This window comes from Ornithorhynchus anatinus, chromosome X1 (genome assembly GCF_004115215.2).
Source record: "Ornithorhynchus anatinus isolate Pmale09 chromosome X1, mOrnAna1.pri.v4, whole genome shotgun sequence".
Taxonomy (NCBI): Eukaryota; Metazoa; Chordata; class Mammalia; order Monotremata; family Ornithorhynchidae; genus Ornithorhynchus; species Ornithorhynchus anatinus.
The window spans coordinates 86,157,344-86,173,752 of NC_041749.1; the positions used below are offsets into that span (position 1 = coordinate 86,157,344).

At 46.7% G+C, this 16,409-nt stretch overlaps 1 protein-coding gene across 2 annotated transcripts in view; it reads left to right on the plus strand.

Annotated features, from left to right (window-relative positions):
- Nucleotides 1-16,409, plus strand: part of LOC100091835 (inter-alpha-trypsin inhibitor heavy chain H3) — a 53,348-nt gene continuing 36,939 nt past the window's right edge. For both annotated transcript variants that reach the window (XM_029050677.2, XM_029050678.2), the window contains exons 1-7: nt 1-111; nt 3,492-3,658; nt 6,724-6,828; nt 7,289-7,451; nt 9,574-9,684; nt 15,586-15,711; nt 15,810-15,926. In XM_029050677.2, the coding sequence (XP_028906510.1) occupies nt 19-111; nt 3,492-3,658; nt 6,724-6,828; nt 7,289-7,451; nt 9,574-9,684; nt 15,586-15,711; nt 15,810-15,926 (882 nt within the window). In that variant the 5' untranslated portion in view covers nt 1-18. The remainder of the gene's footprint in view (nt 112-3,491; nt 3,659-6,723; nt 6,829-7,288; nt 7,452-9,573; nt 9,685-15,585; nt 15,712-15,809; nt 15,927-16,409) is intronic.

The window sequence follows — 16,409 nt, forward strand, 5'->3', positions numbered from 1 at the left end:
TGACTCTCACTTGACAACATGGATCTTCGGCTGCTGGTGCCCATTTGGTTGGCCTTCATTCCTGGTCTCCCAGCAGCGGATGTTTTACTATCACGGCCCAAGAACTCCAGGGTATGTAACCAAAATGAATGGACTGGCTCACCCCCAGGCCCGTTATATTCTGAGGGTAGAGGTGGCTCACTTGGCTGAAGAGGGCCCCTTGCCCTTTTTCCAGTTCCCAGTGCAGCAGATGTTCTGCCCCTTTATTTTTAACCACATCCAGCTTGAGGTGGGTGGAGGGGAACTTTGGGTAGGCCAACTCTAGGGAAGCATCATGGCGTAGTGGATTGACCACCGGCCTGGGAGTCAGAAGGCCATGGGTTCTAATCCCGCCATTTATCTGCTTTGTGACCTTGGACAAATCACTACACTTCTCTGTGCCTCGGTTACCTCATCTGTAAAATGGGGATTAAGACTGGGAGCCCTATGCCGGGACGGGGACCGTGTCCAACCCCATTTGCTTGTCTCTTTCTGTTGCCGAACTGTACTTTCCAAGCGCTTAGTACAGTGATCTGCACACAGTAAACGCTCAATAAATATGATTGAATGAATGAATGAATGAGTGTATCCACCCCAGCGCTTAGTTCAGTGTCTGGCACCTAATGAGTGCTTAACAAATGCCATTATAGCAATAATAATGATGATATTTATTAAACACTCACTAGGTGCCAAGCACTGTTCTAAGCGCTGGGGTATGGGGCTCACAGTCTTAATCCCCATTTTACAGATGAGGTAACTGAGGCACAGAGAAGTTAAGTGACTTGACCAAGGTCACACAGGTGTCAAATGGCAAATCCGGGATAGAACCCATGACCTCTGACTCCCAAGCCCGTGACCTTTCCACTAAGCCACGCTGCTTTATTATTATTCTTAGGAACATGTTCCATAAGGTCAGAAATATCAGATCAGGCTGAAGGAAGGGTGAGGCAGCAGCATTTCCCACAGACCGCCAATCAGTCACCAGGGCTGCACCGGGAAGATGAGGAGCCTGGAGCAACTAGCCCCGTGAGGGACCTTATTGTGACGGGGGCGGGTGGAAGGGGTGTGGACAGGGGGAAGGAAGGATTAGGGTTTAAAGAGCAGAGGTTCTGTCTTTAAATCTCTCTCCCCCTCGCCTCCCCATTGACGCAGTTCAGTGGTGGGACTCACAGACGATCCACTGCTGTTACTAGCGATTTTGTCTCCCCACCCAGCCCAGTGCCCATCACACAACCGTGGGCCAGAGTCTCTGGCCTTTCCTCGCTTCATCACCTCTCCCAAGGGTGGCGGGGTCAACATCCCGGGCTCGTCCCTCCCAGTGAGATTCTGAACTGTGCCCCGGGCCCGGAGGCCCTTGACCCTTTCTGGGGAGCAGGACTCCAGTCACCAGCTTCTGCAATGGAGTGGCAATGGGGTGGTAGGACAAGGGAGCATTGCTGTGATTGGCCCTAACTTGGGGGATGGTCCTGCCAATCACCTGGGCTCAGGGCTGGGCCTAGGTGTTTCTGTTTTTGAGGCAGTACTGTAAACCTTAGCCCCTCCACTTCTTCTCCTACTCCCTCTCCTGTTCCCACTTTCTTGCCTTGCCTCTTTGCCTTCATTCCCACCTTCCCCCCACCCCCCCAAACTCTTTGCCACTCTGGAGGTCTCTTCATCCTCCCTTACTTATGGTACCTAGGTTGGACACCGTCCCTGTCCCACATGGGGCTCACACTCTAAATCCCCATTTTACAGATGAGGTGACTGAGGCCCAGAAAAGTGAAGTGACTTACCCAAGGTGACACAGCAGACATGTGGTGGAGCTGGGATTAGAATGCATGACTTTTTGCTTCCCAGGCCCGTGCTCTGTCCACTAAGCCACGCTTACCTTTCTCTTCGGGTAAAGCTGAGTTACAACTAGATACTTTATGGCCAAATTCTGACTAAGCAATAGGGTGCCAAACCTAGTCTGTTTGCAAGCATATAATATATTGCTCCCCTTAAACTACCCCCACCCCAAGCACACAATACAGAGTCACATACCACGCTGAAATTGTATTCACGAAACAAATACGTGACCGAAAACTCACCCACCACAAGTGCACACGGCAAGCTCACACAGATGCATCCCTGTACATTCAGACTCAAAAACACTTTTTATCTGCTCAAACCACCGGTGCTCTCCCGCCTGCATCTTTCTCTATCCAACAGCAACTATACTGTCCTCAACTCAGCATTAATTCCTAATTCCAGACAGGAAGTGAGGGCCCATGTGTAAACTGAAGACAGTCAAAAACATCAAAACCTTATTGAAGGCATACCTCCTCCAAGAGGCCTTCTCTGATTAAGCCCTCTTTTCCTCTTCTTTCCCTTACTTCTGCATCACCTTGACTCGCTCCTTTTATTCATCCCCCCTCCCAGCCCCACAACACTTACGTACAGATCTGTAGTTTATTTATACTACTGTCTGTCTCCTCCTCTAGACTGCAAGCTCACCGTGGGCAGAGAATGTGTCTGTTTATTGTTATTTTGTACTCTCCCAAGCATTTAGTACGGTCCACTGCACACTGTAAGTGCTCTATACATACAATTGAATTGAATTCATTCAATCATATTTATTGAGTTCTTACTGTGCAGAGCACTGTCCTAATCGCTTGGAAAGTTCAGTGCAGCAATAAAGAGAGACAATCCTTGCTCTCTACAGGGAATAATAACAATGATGGTATTTGTTAAGCACTTACTACATGCCAAGCACTGTTCGAAGCACTAGGATAGATACAAGGTAGTCAGGTTGTCCCATGTGGGGCTCACAGTATTAATCCCCATTTTACAGATGAGGTAACTGAGGCACAGAGAAGTTAAGTGACTTGCCCAAAGTCACACAGCTGATAAGTGGCAGGGCCAGAATTAGAACCCATGACCTCGGAAAGCCCAGGTTCTTTCCACTAAGCCACGCTGGAATGAATGAATGAATGAATGAATGGTGTCATGCACTGTATTAGGTGCTTGGGAAGTACAGAATAATGAAGCGACATATTTCCTGCCTCCAAGGAGCTTATGCTCTTTCATTGGTCCCAGTGTACTATCTCCAATTCCAAATTGATTCATAGATCAGGTCTGCATTGATTGCCAAATTCATGATCCCGGCATGATTGGGTGGTTAGCTTGGTGATTCCGAGCCAGGTGAATCAAATTTCTTGGAGTTCACTTTTTGGATTCTTTTCTCCTGGAAATAATTTGGTGGCAGGAGTTTGGCTCCTGAGAAGTATTTGGTGTTCTCCCCCTGGCAGGCCAACACCGACTATTGCCTAGAGAATTTCACCCTGCGATTTCCTGGGCCAGGGACCTTTGGATGATCTTTCAAGAGCTAAGGTCCTTTTCTTAAGATCAGGGGGTTGGACTCCAGAGTAGAAATCAAACTAGCTCAGGAGTACAGTTTTTTCACATTCTCTGGGGTCCAGAGATGAAAAATAATCAACATCTCTCATCTTCAGGTCATCAATGATGTGGAAATCCAAACTATGCAGATCAACAGCAAAGTGACATCACGATTTGCCCACAATGTAATCACCAGCAGAGCTGTCAACCATGCCAATGTATCTAGGGAAATCATCTTCGATGTCGAGATACCCAAGACGGCCTTCATTAGCAATTTCATCATGTATGTATTCCCTATGCCTCACCCGCCAACTGGGGTTTGAGTTACATTTTGCAGACATGTAGAATTCATCTGGTACAGTTGTGTTCTAGTTAATGCCTCGGTGAAGACTGTAAGCTCACTGTGGGCAGGGAATCTGTTACATTGTTATATTGTACTCTCCCAAGGACTTAGTACAGTGCTCTGCACATAGTAAGAGCTCAATAAATACAATTTACTAACTGACAGGAGGCATTATGGATATATATGAAACCTTGGTTGAGAGGGTTGGGTGTAGTTAGAGGCTCATTTCTGCTCTAAATTGGTGACATTTTCGAATCGGTGACACTACAAGTCCTAGAGTAGGAACTCATCAAATTCTGCAGAAGCGTGGAAGTTTGCAGCCGGGTCCACAAGATGAGGGAGTTCCTGCCGCAGTTCAGAGGACTGTGAACCAGCTCACCCCCATGCCATCCTCACCCCCGACCCCCAGGGAGCCGGACGGGAGTGTCACCAGCACTCAATAAGCACCGACTGTGCAGAGTGCTGTGTTAGGCATATGGAGGATGTGCAGAAGAAATGAAAGACATGCCCACATTCTAATGGGGGAAAGGGTAGACATAAATTAACCAATAGGAGTGAGAGAATAAAGATAGATAATAGACGAGTGGATAAATAAATCGATAACAAATGAGATCCATTTAAGTGTGCTTACGGTGGCATGAGACAAGACAGGACCAGTCTGAGGGTAAGACCGGTAAGAGAAACGACATGGCTTAGTGGATAGAGCACGGGCCTGGGAGTCAGAAAGACCTGGGTTCTAATCCCTGCTCCTCCAAATGTCCGCTATGTCACCTTGGGCAAATCACTTAACTTCTCTGGGCCTCGGTTACCTCATCTGTCAAAAGAAGATTAAGAATGTGAGCCCGATGTGCAACAGGGACTGTGTCTAACCTGATTAACTGGTATCTACTCCAGCATTTAGAACACTGCTTGGCACATAGTAAGTGCTTAACAAATACCATTATTATTATTACTGTTGTTGTTGTTATGGGATGATGGTAGAGCATGGGGCTGGTTATCATAAAGCTGAGGCTGGGTAGGGCTTGGATTCCCCACTTGATGCCAGGGGTCACAGCATGAGAAGCAGTATAGTTTAGTGGAAAGAGCACAGGCCTGGGAGTCAGCGGACCTGGGTTCTAATCCCAGCTCTGACACTTGCCTGCTGTGTGACTTTGGGCAAGCACTTCACTTCTCTGTGCCTCAGTTACCTAATCTGTAAAATGGGGATTCACTATCCATTCTGCCTCCTACTTAGACTGTGAACCCCATATGGGTCAGGAACAATGTACAGCCTGATTATCCTCGTTCTACCCCAGCATTTAGTATAGTGCCATTTAGTATAGTGCTTGGCACATAGTAAGTGCTTAGGAAATACCACAGTGATTATTACTGTTGGCATTTTATCAAGTTCCTTGTGGGTTCTCCGTAAGCTGGGACTCATCCAACCCCAGTCCAGGATTCTTCCAACCTTGTGGTTAGTCAAGGAGTCCCCGGGATTGTCACAAGGATTCAGCGCCGCTCAGAAGCTCGCATGGTACAAGATCTGGGCTGCAGGTGTCCTGGCTACTTCCGGTCGGACAGTTTAGGGGGACCCTAAGGGACATGATGAGTGGGAGAAGAAGATTCAGGTTGAACTCGGCCCTTCTAGAGTCCAGAAGAAAACTGTGGGAGTGATAGAACTACTCCAGCTTGGCAAAAGGTCCCTACTCTGGGAAACACCGTGGCCTAGTGGCAAAAGCACAGGCTTGGGAGTCAGAGGACATGGGTTCTAATCCCGGCTCTGCCACTTGTCTGCTGCGTGACCTTGGACAAGTCACTTAACTTCTCTGTGCCTCAGTTACCTCATCTGTAAAGTGAGTCCTGAGAGTGTGAGCCCCATGTGGGACAGGGACTCTGTCCATCCTGCTTAACTTATATCTACCCCAGTGCTTAGAACAGTGTTTATTATTATTATTGTTATTATTATGGTATTTGTTAAGCACTTACTATGTGCTAGGCACTGTACTAAGCACCGGGGGGATACAAGCAAATCAGGTTGGACACAGTCTCTGTACCACGTAGGGCTCACAGTCTTATTCCCCATGTTACAGATGAGGTAACTGAGGCACAGAGAAGTAAAGTGATTTGCCTAAAGTCACACAGCAGCCAAGTGGCAGAGTTGGGATATCAACCCACGACCTTCTGACTCTCAGGCCCATGCTCTATCCACTACACCATTCTGCTTCCCACATAGTAAGCACTTAACAAATACCTTGATTATTACTATTATTATTATTACACTGGGAAGCAGCTTGGCCTAGTGGAAAGAGCACAGGCTTGGTAGTCAGAGGACTCGGGTTCTACTCCTGGCTCTGCCACTTGTCTGTTTTGTGACCTTGGGCAAGTTACTTCACTTCTTTCTGCCTCAGTTCCCTCATCTGCTAAATGGGGATTCAATACCTGTACTCTCTCCTACTTAGACAGTGAACCTCATGTGGGATCTGATTATCTTTTATCTACCTCAGGGTTTATACAGTGTTTGACACATAGTGAGCACTTATCAAATACCATTATTATTATTACTCTGGGCAGAGAGTTGTTACGAAGGGGACGGTATGAGTTCCAAACTTCAGCACATTTAATACTTTGAGCCCCTGGGAGGGAGAGAAGCAGCATGGCTAAGTGGAAAGAGCACAGGCTCGGGAGTCAGAGGATGTGGGTTCTAATCCCGGCTCCGCCACTTGCCTGCTGTGTGACCTTGGGCAAGCCATTTAACTTCTCTGTGCCTCAGTTACCTCATCTCTAAAATGGGGATTAAGACTGTGAGCCCCACGTGGGACAATCTGATTCCCTTGTGTCCCTTGTGGAGTGTCTAAGCACTCCAGTGCTTAGAACAGTGGTTGGCATATAGTTAGCACTTAAGTAATACCATTATTATTATTATTAGAGCACTTTAAAGTTCTGAGCAGGAAGGTCACCTGGGGAAGCTGTCTAGAAGGATCAGCAAAGAGCAGGTGCTCCACGAATCTCGTTTTCCTTTTCTGTAGCACGGTGGATGGGGTCCCATATCCTGGAAACATTAAAGACAAAGAGGCGGCAAGGAGACAATACCGAAAAGCTGTTTCCCGGGGAGAGACTGCAGGCCTGGTGAAGTAAGGATGCTGTTCCGTCCTCTGTGTGTGTGTTGCGTGTGCTTTCTTCACCTGTCACCACAGGCTGTAGATCCCAAGCCCAAGAAAATGGACTGGAACTAAACGGAGGTTATTTTCACTGGAATTCTGGCAGATTGAATGTTGAGGGTTTGTACTTCTGAAAGTTCAGGCTCATGTAGTAGTTGCTCATCTGGAGTGGTGGGGCGTCAACCTATATGCACCCTGACCCTTCTGCATCTATCTGAAGTCACCCCTAAGAGAAAGGGGAGAAGAGATTCTGTGAGAGAACGGCGGTGTTGAAGAGCCTGGAGCTCGGTTTGGAGAAAATCATCATTCCCAAAGCAGAATTGTTTGGAGAGCAATCTGTCCTTACTGGGGTTACTTTCTACCACCTGAAAGGACATGGAGGGCCACTGCTACTGATTCTCTCATCTCTCTTTGCCCCATTTCCCATTTCTAGGGCCTCAGGGAGGAAAATGGAAAAATTCACCATTTCGGTAAATATCGCAGCAGGCAGCAGAGTCACTTTTGAGCTGACCTACGAGGAGCTGCTGAAGCGACACTTGGGGAAATATGAAATCATCATTAAGGTTAAACCTAAACAGCTAGTCAATCAGTTTGAGGTAAGTCTTCCTGTGATTTTCAAGCCGTCTAGCCCTGGCTGCTCCGTCTGACCTGACCTGGCCTAATTTTAGAAAAGTCAGGGGAAGAAGAGAATGAAAACTCGTGATAGAGTTGGCCTAGAAGCACAAGTCCAAGCATTAAGCAGAGTGGTCTAATAGAAGAGCACAGGTCTGGGAGTCGGATGACCTGGGTTCTAATCCCAGCTCCGCAACTTCTCTGCTGTGTGGCCTTGGGCAAGTCACTTCACTTCTCTGTGCCTCAATTTCCTCATCTGTAAAATGAAGAAGCAGCGTGGCTCAGTGGAAAGAGCACGGGCTTGGGAGTCAGAGGTCATGAGTTCTAATCCCGTCTCTGCCGCATGTCAGCTGTGTGACTTTGGGCAAGTCACTTCACTTCTCTGGGCCTCAGTTCCCTCATCTGTAAAATGGGGATTAAGACTGTGAGCCCCACGTGGGACAAGCTGATCACCTTGTATCCCCCCAGCGCTTAGAACAGAGCTTTGCACAGAGTAAGCTCTTAACAAGTACCATCATTATTATTATTAAAATGGGAATTACATCCTACTTCTTCCTACCTAGACTGTGAGCCCCATGCAGGACAGGGACTGTGTTCAAACTGATAACCTTGCATCTACCCCAGCGCTTAGAACAGTGCTTTGGCACATAGTAAGCACTTAACAAATAAGATTATTACTATTATAAGAAGAAGAACATTGGACCACGTGCAAGGCCACTGTTGGGTCAGATCCATGGTCCATGCAGCCCAGGATTCTGTCGCCCAGAGTGGCAGCAAGATGCTTGGAGGTGTGATGGTTGCCTTCTTTGACATGGACCAGCTAACATCTCTAACTTTCCTCCTCTCCATTCCAAACTTCCTCTCGAGGAATCCATCATGGACTATTCGTCCATGAGTTGATTTATCCACGTCTCCCTTGAACCTTCTGATATTTTCATTCTACACGACTTCCCATGGTGATGAACTCCATGTACTTGCCACTTGCCGGGAGAAGTGTTTCCTTTGGTTGGCTTTGAGCCTACCACTCTCCAGCTTCGATAGGTGTGGTGACGCCGCGAGCTTCGGTGAACAATAATTCTATTTGCCGTGCCCGCACCCTTCACGACATGATTGAGGTCCACTGCCTCCCCGCTCCGCCTCCATCTTTCCATTCTGAAGAGTTCTGATCTTTTTAGTGTCTCCTTGGATGGAAGCTTCTCGAGCCTCTTGATCATTTTGGCCAACCAGTGTTTTATAGAGTGGCAAAGCTCTGTCCGTCGTTTTATTTTTTATCTCTTTCTGGATGAGGCCCGGTATTTTGTTGGCCCTATTGGCTGCTGTCATACATAAATTGAAAGACTGATATTACTGCTCCAGTACTTCTTTTGTAAACTGGGGTGAGCCAGGGTTAGTCTAGCAAGGTAGGTTTCCATTGGCAAGAACACAGGCAAGCCCTTTACAGTCCATGCTTTTTAAGGGCAAGAGAATGGGGGAAAGTCATCATCTTATTCTGTCACCTGCTGCCTTTAGGACTTGTAGCCCCACAGTTTCTAAGAGTTCTGTTCAAGCCTCGACTGTTTTGGGACAATTGTCACAAGGTTTTTTCTCTTTGTTCCCAGAGAGAACAAAGCTGGTTAGGGATTCCTCCCTTAACCAGAGAAGCAGTGTGGCCTAATGCACAGAGCCCGGGCCTAGGAGTCAGAGGACCTGGGTTTTAATCCCGGCTCCGCCACTTGTCTGCTGCGTAACCTTGGGCAAGTCACTTCACATCTCTGTGCCTCAGTTTCCTCATCTGCAAAACGGGGATTCAATACCTGTTCTCTCTCCTACTTAGACTGTGAATCCTATGTGGGACCCGATGATCTTGTATCTACCCCAGCACTTAGTTCAGTGCTTGGCACATAGTAAGCGCTTAACGAATACCACAATTCTTATAATTATAATATAATAATAATAACCTACCTGGCCTGTGTGATACTTTGTTCATCATAGACTGTGGGCTCACATTCTTGTGAACACTAGGGTGAAAGAGAATCCCTTCTACTTACTTGGACTGTCCCAGATTGGCAGATATTGTAGCTGTTTGTCGGAATGTCTCTTCTACGGCATTTTCTTTGACTGTTTCAGATTGAAGTTGACCTCTTCGAGCCCCAGGGTATCAGCATGTTGGAAGCCCAAGCATCATTCCTCGCTGGTGACCTTTCCCAAGTCATTGAAAAGTCCTTCTCAGGAAAGAGGGTAACAATGAGTATTTCTCAGTGCATGGGTTTTTTTTTACAATCTTTGTTCATATTTTTTAGCTGCCTATTTAATGTCCCAGGAACCTTAATTCAATGGATGCTCCATTAATGATGTATGAGAGATGTATGAGTGGATAACTAAGAGTCAGAACACCTGGGTTCTATTCTCAGTCCTGTGGCTGATTTTCTGAGGAAGGCTGGGCGTGTCACCACTAACTTCCTTGTGCCTCACTTTTCTCCTCCATAAAATGGGGTCAAAAAGAATGTTGGTATTTGTTAAGTGCTTACTATGTGCAGAGCACTGTTCTAAGCCCTGGGGTAGAAAAAGGGTAATCAGGTTGTCCCACGTGAGGCTCACAGTCTTCATCCCCATTTTACAGATGAGGTAACTGAGGCACAGATAAGTTAAGTGATTTGCCCAAAGTCATGCAGCTGACAAATGGCAGAGTTGGGATTCGAACCCACGACCTCTGACTCCCAGGCCCATGCTCTTTCCACTGAGCCATGCTGCTTCTCAAAAATCTCAAAAATCATACTTCCCCCTTCTGATGGGGGAGGAGGGGAAGGATTGAGAGAATTAAGAAAACAGGATTTGCAAAGCCATTGGACTCTTCGGAGGCAGTCACTGTTTGGTCAAAGAACCATTATGAATTACATATAATATTGTGATGGTTTAGGCTGTTCCCCATGGATTTTCTCAACTAATGCCCCCTCCACCCCAAATGGTCTCATCTGCATTTCGCTAAGCTTAGAGAAGCAGAGTGGCCTAGTAGAATGAGTACGGACCTTGGAGTCAGAAGAACTGGGTTTTAATCCCTGCTCTGCCACTTGCCTGCTGTGTAGTCTTGGGCGATACCCCTTTTTTTTTTTAAAAAAAAATGGCATTTGTTAAGTGTTTTTTATGTGCCAGGCACTGTACTAAGTACTGGGGTAGATTCTAGTTAATCAAGTTGGACATGTGCATGTCTCACATGGGGTTCACAGTATTAATCCCCATATTACAAGCGAGGTAAATGAGGCCCAGAGAAGTGAAGTGACTTGCCCAAGGTCACACAGCAGACAAGTGGCAAAGCTGGGATTAGAACCCAGGTCCTTCTGAACCCCAGGCCCATGCTCTAGCCACTCGGCCAATACTGCTTCTCAACTTCTTAACTCCCTTAGCTTCTCTGGGCCTCAGTTTCCTCTTCTATAAAAGGGGGATATAATACATGTTCTCCCTCCTACTTAGACTGTGAGCCTCATGTGGGACAGAGACTGTGTCCAACCTGATTATCTTATATCTACCCCAGTGTTTAGTACGGTGCTTGGCACAAAGTAAGCCCTTAACAAGTACCAAAATTATTATATATTGTCCCTCTCAGCCAGGACTTTCACCAACCCAAACCCATCGGGGCTTTTCAATCCTGAGGTCTTCAGGCTTCCGTACTTATCTGGGGAATGATTCTTAGTTTCACCACTTTATGATTACTCAGGTAAATCACCCCCACTATCCCATGACTTCACATTTTATTCACTTGGGGACATAATATGGACCTGGCTACTTTGAACACAAGCCACACTGGCTTTCTACCTTTTATATAAAAATGAATTCTACTGATGTTTAAGTAGTGATTAAAATTTTAAATGGCAACTGTTGAACAAGCTTGTCATGGGCAGGGAACGTGTCTCTTTAATGTTATGTTGCACTCTCCCAAGCTCTTAGTACAGTGCTTTGCACACAGTAGATGATCAATAAATACGATTGAATTGAATGAATGAATGAACAAGCTTCTTAGATACCAAGAGTGCACCTGTATCAAGTCAAAAGAGTTTAAAATAAATCCAGTTACTTATCAGGCCACAGAATCATCTTGGACCCTTTCTCTCTTTAGCTATGTGCTTTTCCTCTCAGCAGAGCCTTCTCCCAGCCTCTCCTAAGTAAACGTCACATTGCCATTTCTCCCTGGAAAAAAAGAAAAGAGCTCTGACTTCCCGTGTCCCTCCTTGTTTAGTCACTTCCCTGAACTGGTATTGTCTGGACGCCCCCCCCCCGCCCCCCTCTTAACCCACCAAAGAAAAGTCACCAGATTCCAAGCCTCATTTACTTGTTCAGAAAACTATTTTAAGCTGGAGAATGCTTGGAAGCTGGGAATATGCAAATGGCTGAGGACCCTTCTTGGGATTCACCCTCTCATTCCTGATACATTTTAGAATTTTACAGTACACATATTCTAGAGATTTTAGTATGCTGATAGACTATTGACCCTCTCCCCTCTCCCTTCAGGCTCGTATCTCCTCCTGCCTCCAGGACGTCTCTACCTGGATGTCTGCCCGCCACCTAAAACTCAACATGTCCAAAACTGAGCTCTTTATCTTCCCTCCCAAGCCCTGTCGTCTTCTTGATTTCCCTATCACCGTGGATGGTACGACCATCCTTCCCGTCTCTCAAGCCCGCAACCTGGGTGTCATCCTTGACTCAGCTCTTTCACTCACCCCACACATCCAATCCGTCACCAAGACCTGCCGGTCTCACCTTTATAATATCGCCAAGATCCGCCCTTTCCTCTCCACCCAAATGGCTATCTTACTGCTACAGGCTCTCATAATATCCCGGCTGGATCATTGTGTCAGCCTTCTCTCTGATCTCCCTTCCTCCTCTCTCTCCCCGCTCCAGTCTAGTCTTCATTCCGCTGCCCGGCTCATCTTCCTGCAGAAACGCTCTGGGCATGTCACTCCCCTTCTTAAAAACCTCCAGTGGTTGCCTATCAACCTCCGCATGAAACAAAAACTTCTCACTCTAGGCTACAAGGCTCTCCATCACCTTGCCCCCCCACCTCTCCTCCCTTCTCTCTTTCTACTGCCCACCCCGCACACTCCACTCCTCTGCCACCCACCTCCTCACCATCCCCCGTTCTCGCCTATCCCGCCGTCGACCCCTGGGCCACGGCCTCCGGCTGTCCTGGAATACCCTCCCTCCTCACCTCTGCAAACTAACTCTCTTCCCCTCTTCAAAGCCCTACTGAGAGCTCACCTCCTCCAAAAGGTCTTCCCAGACTGAGCCTCCTCTTTTCCCTCTGCTCCTCTGCTGCCTCTCTGCCCCCCCTTCACCTCCCCTCAGCTAAGCCCCCTTTCCCCCCCCTTTCCCTCTGCTCCTCCCCCTCTCCCTTCCCCTCCCCTCAGCACTGTGCTCGTCCGCTCATTTGTATATATTTTTATTACCCTATTTATTTTGTTAATAAGATGTACATCCCCTGGTTCTATTTATTGTTATTGTTTTTGTCTCCCCCGATTAGACTATAAGCCCATCAATGGGCAGGGATTATCTCTATCTGTTGCCAAATTGTACATTCCAAGAGTTTAGTACAGTGCTCTGCACATAGTAAGTGCTCAATAAATACTATTGAATGAATGAGTGAATGAATGAATGAATGAATGAATGAATGAACGAACCCTAAGAGATTTGCCTGCCTGGTACCATTGTGCTTGAGGGCTAGGGAATTTTTTTCAAGGCAAAGGTTAACACCATGCTACAGAAAGGAAAAAAGCCCATCAGTCGGACAAGTGCCGTGAGTTGTGGCTACCTGCTTTCTGAGAGCGTCTCCCTCTCCCTTCATAGTCCTATGCTGCCATTCCTACCAAAAGGGAAAGGAGTGGAAATGTCACTCTTTGCTTCCTAAACCCCTCAGTGAAGAGAAATGTGGTGGCACAATAGAATCGATAGCTGGGGAATAATAATCATAATAACAACAATAATAATGATAATTGTATTTACTAAACACTAATGTGCCATGCGCTGTACTAAGCTTCCCGCCTCCTACCTTATCCTGATAATCTCCTACTACAACTCAGCCCTCATTCTTCACTCTTCTAATGCCAAACCTACTCACTGTACTTAGATCTTGTCTATCTCGACGTCGACCCCTCGCCCACCTCCTCTCTCTGGCTTGGAACGCCCTTCCCCTTCATAGCCTGCAAAAAACATATCTCCTCCAAGAGGCTTCCCCTGACTAGGCCCTCATTTCTATTTGCCCTCCCTCCTAGTAATGATAATAATGTTGGTATTTGTTGAGCGCTTACTATGTGCAGAGCACTGTTCTCAGCGCTGGGATAGATACAGGGTAATCAGGTTGTCCCACGTGGGGCTCACAGTTTTTTAATCCTCATTTTACAGATGAGGGAACTGAGGCACAGAGAAGTTAAGTGACTTGGCCACAGTCACACAGCTGACAAGTGGCAGAGCCGCGATTCGAAACCATGACCTCTGACTCTGAAGCCCGGGCTCTTTCCACTGAGTCACGCTGCTTCTATGTCGCCTATGCACTTGGAGTGGTATGGCGTAGTGGCTAGAACATGGGCCTGGGAGTCAGAAGATCACGGGTTCTTGTCGCAGCTCCACCACTTTTCTGCTGTGTGACCTTGGGCAGGTCACTTCACTTCTCTCAGCCTCTGTTACCTCATCTGTAAAATGGGGATTAAGACTGTGGGCCCTAAACTGGGACAGGGACCGTGTCCAGCCCGATTGGCTTGTATCCACCCCAGCGCTTAGTACAGTGCCCGGCACATAGCAAGTGCTTTACAAATACCATTATTATTATTATTATTATTAATAACGGTATCTCTTAAGCACTTTGATATTCACTCCCAGCCCCACAGCACTTAGGTACATATCCTTAAACTCTGCCATTTCCCCTCTCTGTAATTTATTTTAGCATCTGTCTCCCCCTCTAGTCCAAAAGCTTTGTGTGGGCAGGGATGGTGTCTACCAACTCTATTGTAATAATAATGGTAATAATAATTATGGTATTTATTAAGCACTTACTATGTATGAAGCACTCTTCTAAGCACTGGGATAGATACAAGGTAATCAGGTTGTCCCACGTGGGGCTCACAGGCTTAATCCCCATTTTACAGATGAGGTAACTGAAGCAAAGAGAAGTTAAGGGATTTGCCCAGAACCACACAGCTGACTAGTGGCAGAGTTGGGATTAGAACCCACGTCCTCTGACTCTCAAGCCCGTGCTCTTGCCACTAGTCCATGCGCTTCTCCCCTGACTGCTTAGTAGAGTGCTCTGCACACAGTAAGTGCTCATTAATTACCACTGAATAATTGACTGGCTCAGGTACAAGGTATTTATATTGAATACAGTTCCTGTCCCACATGGGGCACACAGTTTAAAAAGGAGCTTCTTATTTGATTTGCATAACTGTAGTAAGATGTTTCAGTTTTCACTGACTTTCTGCATTTGGCAATGACTAAATGTTTCATTCATTGCTACTGGAGAAGCAGCGTGGCTTAGTGGAAAGAGCCCAGGCTTGGGAGTCAGAGATTGTGGGTTCTAATCCTGGCTCTACCACTTATCAGCTGTGTGACTTTGGGCAAGTCATTTAACTTCTCTGTGCCTAGTTACCTCATCTGAAAAATGGGGATTCAGACTGTGAGCCCAACGTGGGACAACCTCATCACCTTGTATCTATCCCAGTGCTTAGAACAATGCTTGGCACATTGCAAGCGCTTAAAAAATACCATCATCATCATTATTATTCTTCTTCTAGCAATCGCAATCCTCCAAACCACATCCCTGCCCACCTTCTAAAATGACACCTCTTCCAAGTGCGCTCCCTGATTAATCCTCACCTTCTTTGTCATGTCACCCCATCAGCCACCTCAGCATTCATGTCTCGATCAGTTAATTTTTTAAACTTTATTTAATTTCTTTGTTGTGATTTTATCATTTTTATCTATGTTTTCACTTTTTAATCTATTGAATGTTTGATGGTTCATGTCCGCTCGTCTACCTTATTAGCTTCTTGAGGGTAGAGGGTAGAGTCTTTCATTTCGGTTATAAGTTCCCAAGCTCCTCATGCAGAGTTCTGAACACAGTAAACAATAAATGGTGTTGTGGATTTCTGCTGATTTCAGGGGCGAGTGTATTTCAACCCAACTGTTGATCAACAGCAGACCTGTCCAACTTGCTCCACATCCTTGCTGGACGGAGAATTTACGATAAAATATGATGTGAACCGAGACGCATCCTGTGATCTACAGGTAAATTCACGGTCTCTAAATTCACGGTCTCTTATACTCCTAGACTTACAGTCCGATGTCTCTGAAGCATTTCCTAATTTATTTCCTCTGAATTGCAGGTGGTCAATAAATACTTTGCACACTTTTTTGCTCCCAAAAACCTTAAGAATATTCCTAAGAATGTGGTTTTTGTGATAGACATCAGTGCTTCAATGGCTGGTCGAAAAATAAGTCAGGTAAAGTATGGATTTTAAGAAATTGACCTTTGTCAGCACTTGAAGATTTGAACGACTTGACAAAGTCCTTGCCAACTCTTACAGTGTGATAGCTTTAACATCCTGGATTGTGATGGATTCACCCAGACACGCCAACTCCATGTAATAGAGTTGATCATCAGTTGGAAGATGGTGTCCAGAAAGAGGGCCCTGACCTTGGCTAAGTCATACTCAGAGATGGCTTGTGACGTGGGTGAGAGCACAGTGGTGCCTGCTGCTGCTGCTGCTGCTGTTGTGATCCCAGTGATAGTCTGTTCTGGGACTTAGCTCTCAGCTGACTCTCTGCGTGTCCCACTGGGCATGGAGGGACCGGGAGAAAGAGAGAGTGGGGATGGCTCAGTGCCAACCATCACCTCTGCTGCCAAACAGCCCAAGGGCAAGTCCTGCTGGTGACCGGGTTTCCCTTTCCCCCCCTTAACCACTGGTGCCTGGGGTCAACGCTAG